This window comes from Marmota monax, unplaced genomic scaffold (assembly GCF_021218885.2).
Source record: "Marmota monax isolate L192 unplaced genomic scaffold, Marmota_monax_Labrador192_F-V1.1 WCK01_AAM20220418_F8-fsc00030, whole genome shotgun sequence".
Lineage (NCBI taxonomy): Eukaryota > Metazoa > Chordata > Mammalia > Rodentia > Sciuridae > Marmota > Marmota monax.
The window spans coordinates 14,637,248-14,649,843 of record NW_026691988.1 but is presented as its reverse complement, the minus strand read 5'-3'; the positions used below and the strand labels follow the sequence as shown (position 1 = coordinate 14,649,843).

General features: G+C 38.2%; 1 protein-coding gene across 9 annotated transcripts in view; it reads right to left on the bottom strand.

Annotated features, from left to right (window-relative positions):
- The window catches only part of Phactr2 (phosphatase and actin regulator 2), a 267,238-nt gene that overhangs the window by 13,016 nt on the left and 241,626 nt on the right, over positions 1 to 12,596 (bottom strand). For 6 of the 9 annotated variants that reach the window (XM_058581732.1, XM_058581754.1, XM_046450655.2 and 3 more), the window contains one exon: positions 6,403 to 6,479. In XM_058581732.1, coding sequence (XP_058437715.1) covers positions 6,403 to 6,479 — 77 coding nt within the window. Of the gene's footprint in view, positions 1 to 6,398; positions 6,480 to 12,596 lie in introns of those variants that run through there. The other 3 variants (XM_058581736.1, XM_058581762.1, XM_046450694.1) reach the window with 1 other exon arrangement.

Here is a 12,596-nt window from a genome sequence, read left to right as displayed (position 1 = left end):
ATTGATAAGATAATCATGTGTGTAAATATTTCAAAGTACTTTACATACTCTAAAATATTATTTACAAAATTAAAGTATTTTTTAAAGTGATACTCTCTCGAGTTTCAATCTGAAACCTACTAATTCATAAAAATTTGGAAAACAGGCTATCCAGAAGAAGATAAAAATTCCTCCTCATCTTACCACTCAGCTATAATCATTTAAAAATTCAGTTTTTAAGTAACATTTGACCTTTTATGCAGTTTGTCTTTATAATTTATGGAATTATTTTATATTGTAGAAAGTCCATTTACTATGGAAAGGGCAATAGTGGCCTTTAAAAAATGCAATGATGGTGGTCTCTTTAAAAAATGCAACGAACCTATCTGATAAATAGCCCACTGTTCAAGTGCATTTTGGGATTTTGAGCAGAAGGCTGAAAGGCCAGCTGGGGGTTAGAATATCCAGGATGTGACCAGATAAGCAGCAACCTGAGGTTCTAGCTTGGTACCTATCAGTCCTCAGGACGAATTCTGTGGGGAGTACCTGAGCCTATTCTTGCTGCAAGGTCTTCTACACATTTCGATTCCAGGGAGTGCTGGGGAAATTATGTCAAAGATCACCACAATTCTTCATCAAGACAGATTAAACATGCCACAGCATGTTTCCTGGGCTTAGAGTCTCAGAGGTGTCTTCTCTATGCACTGACCTCAGCGGGACAGTCACAATTAATATTAGTACCAGCCCAGTATTCAAGACAAGCCACCATGATGAGATCCTCACCTACAGAAATGAGGATTTGGGGAATGAACCTTTAGTTTTTCTTTTAAGAGTTTTTGAAGAGGTAAAACATTCTTATGTTTCAAAAACTGAAAGGTTCCAAAGGGTAAGTAGTGGGAAGTCTCCCTTCCATGCCTGCCCCCAATCACCAGGTCTCCTCCTGGGAGGGAAGCAATGCTATCAGCATTTTGTGTATCTTTCCAAAGATACAGAAACAAAGAAAGCTATATATGGGAACGGATCCATCCAGTGCTCCCTGGTACATTGCTATGTGGGAGCTGTCACTGGATGCGAGGTGCGTGAGCAGAAGCAGCAGAGCTGTCTCAACCCATTTATTAACCACCTCAAATCTGCAGGGAGCACAGAGATTTAGGTTTTGAAGGGAAGGCTTACTTGGTATGAAGAGATAAATTCTGGCACTAATTAGAAGAAAGAAGAGCTGCTAGGTATCTAGGTTGCATTTAAAGGCTAGGTAATGATTCATAGTGTGTTTATACCCCCAAGAGTGGCTGGTGCTAAGAGAAGCACTGTTTTTTACATGAGCAATTTTCTAAATGTAAAATATCACCATATTTTTGTATTATTTTGGTTAGAAACAGCAGCATTTCCCTCAATGTTTTTCTCTTAAAAGAAATACTGAAAACAACTTGAAAACAATAAGCACGATTTTTGTCTTTAAAGCCAGAAATATTTCCCGGCTGGAAATTGCAGTTCTAATGATGTCATATAAATTAATGGAAAAATAGCAGTAGACATTCGCTCTACTGCCAAGTTTTGAAGACTACTTAAGCAAGGCATATTTATTTTAGTGATATGAATATTTAATTTTTCCTTATCTGGAAAGACATTTTAAAGAGTGTTAATCAATATTTTTTTCTGGAAATCTTTTAAAGTTTACCTTTGACATCAGTTGTTATCCCCCCAAAGCCTATCTACTTACATCTATTAATATTAGCTTAAACACTAAGGATGTCAACAGTCTATTTTATTAACAACAAACATATTCTAAATTTCCCTAAGTGAGTAAATATAGTGAAGTAGCCAACACATTTATTTATTTATTTATTTAGGTACTGGGGATTGAACCCAGGGGCATTTAACTACTGAGCCACATCCCCAGATGGTTTTATTTTTATTTTGAGTCAGGGTCTTGCTAAGTTGCTTAGGGCCTCATTAAGATGCTGAGGCTGGCTTTGAACTCATAATCCTCCTGCCTCGGCTTCCCGAGCTACTGGAATTACAGATGTGTGCCACTGAGCCCAGCAGCCAATAGGATTGTGAAGGTGAAAAAAATATCCCATCAGCTATAAAAACACTACAAATCTATGCTCATTAAACAGAGTGACACAGTAGAAATGGACAAATAGCTCATCAGAACATAATAAGAAACTCAGAAATTGACCAATGTGCGCATTATAAAAAAGGATTTCACATCCAGGGGGAGATTAATGGCATGGAAACAACACATTATTGACTCAGAAAACAGTAAAGTTGGTTTACTCTCTTGAATCAAAACATAAAAAAGCACATAATAAGTTGAAACAAGTGGTTTTATAATCTTTGTTTCCTTCCACAAGGCAATCAATGAAGTAAAAAGTAACAGGAAAGATATGAATATGCAAAAATTAAAACAAAAATCATTTAAAAATTCTCAAGGTTAACAACAGATTGGAGAAAAATACCATGGCATATATAACCAAGGGCCAATATCTATAATATCTAAGGGGATTTTACTAATTCACATAAAAAAGACAATCCCCCCAAATTGGCCAAACATTTTGAATAAGCAAATCAAAAATAAAATGTTCAGTAAACATAAGTAAAGATGCCCAATCTCATAGAAATCAATGAAACAGAACATTGTTGTTTATCCTTTAGAATATAAATCTCCCAACCACTCCCCAAATGCTGACAAGGGTGAGTAAGCAGCTTGGCATGCTCAGCAACTGTGGGTCAGGAAGATAACAGAATAGTATCTTTCAAAAATGTTAAAAAGAAAGAAAGAAAGAAAGAAAAATATCCTGAGACTTAGTCAATCTATTAATGGGACTAATACATAAATACTAGCATGTGTACCCAGAAATATATGTGCAAAATCAAGGTAGCAGTGTTTGATAAAGAAAAAAGGAAACTCCATAAACATTCATCAATCATGTAACTGTTCAATAATTTATTGTACATTATCTATGAGATGCCACAGAGTCATTCAAATGAGTGTGATATATACTGATATGGAAGGAATTTCTAGATGCTCTGTTTGTGTGTGAGAGGATACATGTAAGCACATGTGTGTACATACACATATACTATTTACGTAGATACATAGAAACATCTACATAGTACCTCAAACCTGTACAAGCGTCCCTGGGGGGAATGGAAGTGAGTCTGGGAAAGGAGTCAAGGGGGGTTTCATTTTTATATGATAAAATTTTGTACTATTTGAATCCTAAATTAATATATTCTTTTTCTACATCAAAATACACATATTAAAGAAGAAATGAGGGGCTGGGGTTGTGGCTCAGTGGCAGAGCACTTGCCTAGCACGTGTAAGGCACTGGGCTCAATTCTCAGCACCGCATATAAATAAATAAAAATAAAGGTCCATTGACAACTAAATATATATATATATATATATATATATATATATATGCAAAAAATAAAAAAGAAAAAACAAATGAACTGGACTTCTCCCGGTATCCTACTTCTGGTATATTTGTTCACAGTGTTTAACAGAACAGGAGCGGAACCTCTTTCAGAATAAACATTTACTTTTCATAAAATGAAAAATCTGTAAAAATGCATTGTTCTTTTAATTTGGTTATCTTTTGCTGTAATTTTTCCTCATATCATGCTATCAGATGAAAATAAGGTCATTAGATACCATTCTGAATGACAAAGAGTGGGCTGAGAGCAATCATTGCAGCCCAGGGGTCAGGTCTTGAGGGACGCAGCACAAGCCCTTTCCCAATTACCCAGAGGCCCTAGCCAGCTCAGTGTCACAAAAATATTCCACCCTTTCTTATGATCAACTTTACTGAGAAGTACATCTTCAGGTGTCTCATTTTAGCATGAACTTTTCCTGACCCCAGAAGTGGCAGGGAGAATGTAAGTCTGGCCGTTACTGGTCCAAGGGTAGATTATAAGAGGAGAGAGCCCTCAAAGAGGGAAAACCACACTTCAAGATGGCAGAAGTCCCTGTGTGCAGATACAACCAAACAGGATATAAGAGGAAACAAACAAATAAAGAAGCAATGTCCCTTAGACACACGGGAGTTTCTTCTGTCCATGAGACTAATGTATGGGGAACAGCTGTGGAGGACATCTATAATAATGGAGGCCACCACGAGTTCCGTGGAAGGAGTTTGCTATTAAATAACGAGTTCCTACTGCTACTTCCCTTACCAGCACCAAGCTTCCTTTACCCCCACACCACAGGAACCACTGCAGGAACAGGAGCACCATGGTGTATGGCTGCCCTACAGAGGCTGTTTCTAACCTACAGCAGCAGCATGTGTTCTCTGAAAAGACGGAACATGGTCTTCCTTCTGTAAGCATCTGTCCTGGTATCTTTTAACCTTAATTCAATTTAAAGATTTGATTTCTGTGCAAGTTTTTAGGAATACACCTGTTATAGAGAGCAAAGCACACACAGCTGAGAGAGAGAAATAAACAGGACACTTGTGGTGAGTGGGCATCAGATAATATGGTCACTCATGTTGGTCCACTCTAGTGTTAGTAGTCCGTGAAACTGAAGGGTACTGGGAGGAGAAAGAGTAGGATTATAGTTGCTACTGTCTGGATCTCAGGTGTCCTCCAAAGGCCTGTGTATTAAAGGCTTAGTACTCAGCTTGGCCCTATTAGGAGGTGGTGGAAAGTTTAAGAGGTGGGTCTTGGGGTAGGTCTTCCAGTCATTGAAGGCATGCCATTCAGGGGGTTGTAGGACTCTAGTCTCTTCCTGTCTCTTTCTGCTCCCCAGCAAAGAGGTGAATGGTTTTGACACTTGCTGCCACCATGATATGCTGTCTCTCTACAGGCTCAAAAGCAACAGGGCCAACAAATCATGGGTTCACACATCCAAAACTGTGGGTCAAAATCAACCTTTTCTCTTTTTAAATTGTTATCTCATATAAAGAACTCAAAAAGCTGAGCACCCAAAACAAACAAACAAACAAACAAACAAATAACCCAATCAATAAATGGGCCAAGGACCTGAACAGACACTTCCCAGAAGATGATATACAATCAGTCAACAAATATATGAAAAAATGTTCATCATCTCCAGCAATTAGAGAAACGCAAATCAAAACCACTATAAGATTTCATCTCACTCCAGTCAGAAGGGCAGCTATTATGAAGACAAACAACAATAAGTGTTGGCGAGGATGTGGGGAAAAAGGTACACTCATCCATTACCGGTGGGATTGCAAATTGGTGCAACCAATATGGAAAGCAGTATGGAGATTCCTTGGAAAACTGGGAATGGAACCACTATTTGACCCAGCTATCCCTCTCCTCAGTCTATACTCAAAGGGCTTAAAAGCAGCATACTACAGGGACACAGCCACATCAATGTTTATAGCAGCACAATTCACTATAGCTAAACTGTGGAACCAACCTAGATGCCCTTCAGTAGATGAATGGATAAAAAAATGTGGCATATATACACAATGGAATATTACTCAGCAATAAAAGAGAATAAACTCATGGCATTTGCAGGTAAACTGATGGCATTGGAGAAGATAATGCTAAGTGAAGTTAGCCAATCCCAAAAAAACAAATGCCGAATGTTTTCTCTGATATAAGGAGGCTGATTCATAGTGGGGTAGGGAGGGGGAGCATGGGAGGATTAGATGAATTTTAGATAAGGCAGAGGAGTGGGAGAAAAAGGAAGGGGGCAAGGGGTTAACAAGGATAGTAGAATGTGATGGACATCATTATCCAAAGTACATGTATGAAGACACGAATTGGTGTGAACATAATTTATATACAACCAGAGATATGAAAAATTGTGCTGTATATGTGTAATAAAAATTATAATGCATTCTATTGTCATTTATTTTAAAAAATCAATTAAAAAATAAAAAAAAATAATGGGAATCTAACCTAACAGTCTTCTGTGGTTCCAGAAAAACTGGATTACCATGCTAAGCTGTATCATTTGAAAATTCAGTTTCTATCCTAAATTATGTCTACTGTGAGCCCAAGGTGACACATATGTGCCCACACTGACTGTCACCAGCATCTGTTCTGGGCATAGAACTTTAAAAGCCGAAGCAGAATGAACACTGTTGACACTTGTTTTCTGGCCCAGAAAATGAAACTAAAAAGGGAACCAAAATGTAGCCCTTAGGAATGATTCAGACTTCTTTGAAAGGAAAAGAAATATTTAATTTTAGAAATTCTTATTCAGCCTGGTTAGTTACAGTGTTATTCATAATCTTATCATATCTTCAAAACTGACATACTGACTGTTAGGTCACCAGTGAAAGCAAACAAGGATGAATGTGGGAGAAGCAGAAATCTTCATGAGAAGATTTTATGCTAAAACTATTTAAAATTTTTATTTGTGATTAAAATAGACCTAACATAAAATTTGCCATCTTAAGTATCTTCAGCATGCTACACTGCATTTTGACTACTTACCTTGTAAACTGTCGACTCTCTTCATGTACTTCCATTTCTGTGCTTTTAAATTCATTTAGTTCTTTCCTTATGGCTGCCTAAACAGGAGAAAAAAAATAGGCAAGTACACTTATTACTTGGGTCCCATATTTCTCCAAGTCTATATAGCATCAATGAAACAGACATCCTCTTAAGGAATGGCCAGGACAAAGGGATTCCTAATTCCCATGAGGTAAAGGTAGAATAATAATTGTAATATCACATTATGGGTCAAGCATCCCTAATATGAAAATCTGAAATTAGAAATATGAAAAATCTGAAAGCTTTGGAGTGCCCACACCATGCCACAAGTGGGAAATTCCACATCTGACCTCATGTGATCATCGCAAAAGGCAAGTGCAGTAACGATATTGGAGAAAGAGACCTTGAGGCTTGGTGTAGAAGAAACATAAGTGAATTTTGTGTTTAGACTTGGGCTCCGTCTCCATCATATCTCGTTATATGTATGGAAATATTCCAAAATAGGAAAAAATTCCCCAACCAGAGAAACTTCTGGTCCCAAGCCTTTCAGATGAGGGATATTTAAGGTGTAAATCCAAACTAAAATCAGGACTGACCTCTTCAAGTGTCTTTGACAACGGGGGTGGGGAGGGGAGCCTTGGCTAGACTCATGGCCCAGCATACAGAATATCCCCCACCTCGACGACCACAAGAAAGTGCTGGGCATGAGATTTTTCTGAGAAATAGTATCAGATTCCTATGAAAGTTCTGCACTTATTACCGCCCACAATAACAGTTTTGACGAGCTGCCACAGAGCTACTGGGAAGGCAGTTGCTATTTATTCTTTAATATTGAAAGTTTAGATAAACAGAACTTGAAATTTCAGCACAGTGGGCAAAGCAACTCAAGGAAAATATCAAATCAGATGCATTACTATTTAAAGAACACATAACCTGTGCCATGTAAACTTTGGTGTACAAAGAGATGCTTATGCCATTCAGAGCAAAAAGCTGAGACAGTCGTCAAAATGTTAACTTTAGTTTATCCGTTAACGAACAGTGACTGGATGGCGCATGATTTTGGGTTTCAAGTTTTTGCTTATTTTTATTTCCTCATTTTTTCTACGAAGAATGTCTTATTCATTTTTTTTTAAAGTACTAATAAAACACCCCTGAAACCTCTAGGCAAAAAATGGACTCTTCAGTCAAAACACAGAGTGACAATATAAATCACAGAGAGTGATTTTGCTGAGAGATAAGAAAATCTGTTTTGTGGTTGGAAAATAATGAATTTTAGAAGAGGGAGAAGACAGAAGAAAGCCTGGAGGGCCCTCTCCCCCCACGGATCACAGTGAAATCCACAAGCTTTCCCGCCCATGTGCCTTCCAGTGTTCTGTGTAAATCCTGTTGACACAGACCTCTCTTCTCCCCAAATACATTCCTCAGCCCCTGTAGTCTCTATGGGGAATCTGGGTGTGGAAACGGTGGTAATAATTCACACTACTGATTTCTGGAAGAGCTAAAGCAAGCAGAGAAATGTTTGTGGGCCTGTGTCCTCTCAGACACGGCTGTTTTTCTCACTGCCTATAAAAACTGATTCAGAACCAGAAGCTGGCAAAGCTGAAGATGCCCCATATCATTCACAATTCACATCTAGGGGAAATTCTTCTTTGAAAGAAAGTATATTAATTTGAAGAGGGGCAGAGAATCCTGCCAATGTTCACTGTAAATTTCTTCTCCAAATGTGAGGTCTTACTAGAGGATGTGAGAAGCTTCACGCTTGAAGTCAGAAGACATGGATTCTAGACCTGGCTGCTCCTTCAATAGCAGTGTGGCCCTTGGGGTGTCACTCTGCTCCCAAGCCACAGTTTTCTCATCGCTGCAGCTTGAATAAGTGTTCCCCAAAGGTCCATGTGTTAAAGGTTTTTTCTTTAGGGTAATGCTATTGGGAGATGCTTGGGACCTTTAGGAGGCAGGTCCTTATGGGAGGTACTTAGATCACTGGTGTTATGCCTCTGAAGAATCTGGCCTGTGTTCTCTTTGATTTTCAGGTTCATGATGTAAGTGGTTTGCTCCACCATATAGTATTCTCCATTGCCATCTAGCGCCCCCACCAGAGGCCCATATCCATGGAGTCACTTGATCTTGAACTAGAGCCTCCAGAACCGTGAGACAAAATAAACCTTTTCTCTTTATAAGATATTGCCTCAGGTATTTTGTTATAGTGATAGAAAACACTATGACATTCACCTGGAAAATTCAAATGAGAATTCCTCACAATATTATGAGTACTAATTCAAGGACATATCTGGAAGTACTTTGTATACTATAAAGCTATCAATAATGTCATTATTGTGAGGCATTCATAAATAAATTATCTGGGTTTGTGACTGTGACTTATAATGCCTTCATTTTCATTTATAGAAAAATTGATTCCTAGAACCAGAAGTTGGAAAAACTGAAGATGCTCCATTCCCAGTCACAATGCACATGTAAAAGAAGTTCTTCTTTGAAAGGAAGTATTTTCATTTGAATAGGGGCAGAGACTCCTGCAAATGTTCATTTAAAATTTCTAGATACTCTAAATACTAGAGTTCAAGAAGATGTCACTGAAGAAGACTCAAAGATATATAAGACAAAGTCCTCACTTGCAATAGTAGGTTGCCTATTGTTCTAAGAGTTTGGCAAAAACCAATAAAAGCATTCTGAGAAAATCAACTAGGATATGGAACTTAAAAACTAGCACAATTATAAATTGTGTGTGACACATCCTTTATATTAATAAAATGTACAATTCTTTAATGACCATATATCTACACACATGCTTTTTTATGCAGAGAGCCAAACACTTAGGGACACACCCCACATTCTCATCTGTAATGTGACCTTTCCATTTCCTCATCAAGAGTGGAGTCTTGCTCTCCAGCCTTGAATCTGGGTGAGTCCTATAACTGTTTTGGACAACAAAACACAATTGAGGTGATACTGTGTCTGTCAGTCTCGGGTATAGCCCTTTCCTAGCCTGGTACCTTTTGCTTATTAGAAGTCAGCTATCATGTAAAAACATGTGACTACTCTCAGTAAACCACACTGGAGAAATCCCAGGTACAAGGAAAGGCCTTAGAGGATGAGACCCTATGTAGACAGGGGGTGGTGGAGAGGGGAGAGGGGGCAGGATGAGACAGTAAGTGAGTGCACCAAGGAGCCAGAGGGCACAGGCATGTTCCTGGAAGTGGAATCTAGCACTAGCATTTTACCTGATGCCATGCACATCAGAAACAACCCTCTGAGCTGGGATGTTCCCTCATCCTACCTCAAGTGAGCAAAATAAAATAGTTGATTTAAGCCACTTGGCTTTGGGGTTGTTTGTTGAAAAGCTGTGGTTAACGTCCGTCAATCCTGTTCCGTAACTTTTATCTTCCAGAAGATAAAATCGAGGCCTAGACACTCATGTGACCTGTTGGAGATCAAGTGTGCACTAAGTGACAAGGATGGGTCCCCTATATGGGCCTCAAGCCCTACGCACTTTCCAGTAAAATGAGCCTAACTCATCCAGATAATTGCCTCAGATCTTCATGCTCTGTGTGCTGTCTTGTAATTAGAAATCATAAGTCAGTTATATGAATGATGTGGCAATAAATGTTATGTAAAATTGCAGGGTCTAGTTGAGAAATATATCAGAAAGATATAACTACAGGACATAGAAGAAATGCAATATTTATTTAAAAAAATTCACTGAAGAATGAATTCCAGGAGTTAATAAAGAGAATGATTTCTTGAGAGAGATTAAAAAGAGGGGAAAAAGTAATTAATTAAGACTTTTTATTATTGGTGAAATGCATGTACATAATCTTAAATTTCTTCTTTACAAATGAAACTAGATTTTAGCCCTAATACTTTTCACATAACTATAAATGGGACTGATTTTGTTGAAAGATATGAGATAGAAAAACGTGGGCTGAAATAGTGGGGTTGGAGGACAAACGGTGCTGGGTTGGATCACCATGGGAAGCCACTGAGAGACACAACCAACCAAAAACCACCAGGAGATAGCACTGAGACCAGATATGTAGTTAAATTTGGTATTATGGGGCTGGGGTTGTGGCTCAATGGTCGAATGCTTGCCTAACATGTGTAAGATACTGGGTTTGATTCTCAGCACCACATAAGATTAATAAATAAAATAAAAAGTCCATCAACAACTAAAAAATATTAAATTTTTTTTGGTATAATGAGAATTAAAGGAAAAAGGAAATGAAAATGACTAAAACTAGGTATAAAATTGACCAGTGGTGAGTAGTAACAGTTCTGCTTCATCAGCCCGTCAGTTAAGGGGGCATCCTGACAAGAAGCACCAGCAGATTTTTTGACTACTATGCAATCTTCTCAAATAGCAAGGATGTGAGACCAGAATTAACTAAAATTTCCATTTTGATATGCTTTAACTTTTCCAGTAGAATTCTGATGTGCAGCACAGAGTGGACTTCTTGACTACTCATTAGTTCAATGCCATGGGAGGGTAAACAGACTACCTTTTGCTACCAAGGCAAATGAGAGCTGGCCAAAGACTATACTATAGAGGGCTAAAATCTCAGTCTTTCCTAAGACCTATGTAGATAGTGCTTTCCTGAAAAGACAGTATGTTCTGCTCATCCTTGTATCACTAGAGTCTGGGGGAATATTTAACATATTTAACATGTAAGGGCTTTAATGAATCATTACTGAGTGATCCACTGGGCAAATCCATGTATCATCTGAAAAAATTTGCATTCTCTTTCACTAGAAAATTTTACACTAGACTATAAGTTGAGGCTTTAATAAATAATGAAAATGTCTCTAATGGGGTACAAAGCTTCAATTCTAAACCTAATTATGAATGTAATAATGGTAAGATTATAAATGTAATACTGATTATGAATGTAATACTGATGAGTTGGGTCAAGACAGATATTCCATGTAATTCTCAATAGATATAATTGGCTCTGCTTTACTAGTGAGGGCACTAGTTAAACAACTTGGCCAGAAAACAAGTGGCTAAGAATCACACCCAGCTGCCCAGCTCCAAAGTGGGCTGTCTTCTCTCCATCCTGGATCTTCCATGCTCCACCCCATGGGGATGGTAACTCAAGTGAGCCTACTGGATGGTCTTTTCTTGCTCTCCCTGTGTCTTGTAGGTGTTTTCTGAAATCCATGTGTTGGACATTTAATTCCCAAGCCAACATGGTAGGCAAGGCCTAAAAAGAGGTGATTAAATCATAAGGGCTCTGCTGTCATGAATAGATAGTGCTGATATCATAGGAATGAGTTAGTTATCCCAAGAGTGGGTTGTTTAAGAAGCCAGTTCTGCCCTCTCTTGCTGTCTTATGCTCCCTTGCCCTTCTGCCTTCTGCCATGGGATGATGTAGCACAAAGATCTTCACCAGATGTGGCCTCTCTATCTTGGACTGGCTAGCAACTAGAACTATGAGCCAAATAAATTTCTTTTCTTTATAAATTAACTAGTCTGTGGTTCTATGGACAAGTAATATAAAATCTACTAAGAAAACCTGTCTGTCATTTTAGGGCTGGCTCATTTATCTCCTTCAGTGCAGGAAATGAGGCCATCTTATCTTACTGTACCTGTATCTGTTTCTAGTGCTCCACCTAAGCACATATATTGTAAAATTGAAAATCTTATTTTTAAAGGTGAATTAAACTAATAAAGCTTACAATTATTAAGGCACTCTCCCACCACTTCTCTTTCTCAGCATGAGGAGTTTAACAAACTACCAGATTGGTGAGATTCCGCACAGCACCCTGCCAAGTAATCTCACAGAATAGGCATTAACTGGTGATTGACTGATTGACTACTGATCTTTAAAATGCAAGGTGTTATTTTTTTGTTTTACTTTTCTTTTCTTTTTGAGACAGGGTCTCGGTATGTTGCCCAGGCTAGTCTTGAACTTGGGGGCGCAAGTGACGCTCCAACTCAGCCTCCCATGTAGCTGGGCCTATAGGTGTGCACCACCTTGCCTGGCTCACAAGGCAGAATCTTAATAGGGCTGTGAAAGCGGCACTAAAAGAGAAGGATGGTTTTAGATAGGCAGGTGTGTTTATTTGAGAGCAGAGATGGAAAATATTTACTTGCAATTGTTTTTTTTTTTTAAATAAAATATAGAGTTCAAAAGTTAAAATATAAAACTCATTTTAACATAATAGTTAAATTATGAATTTTT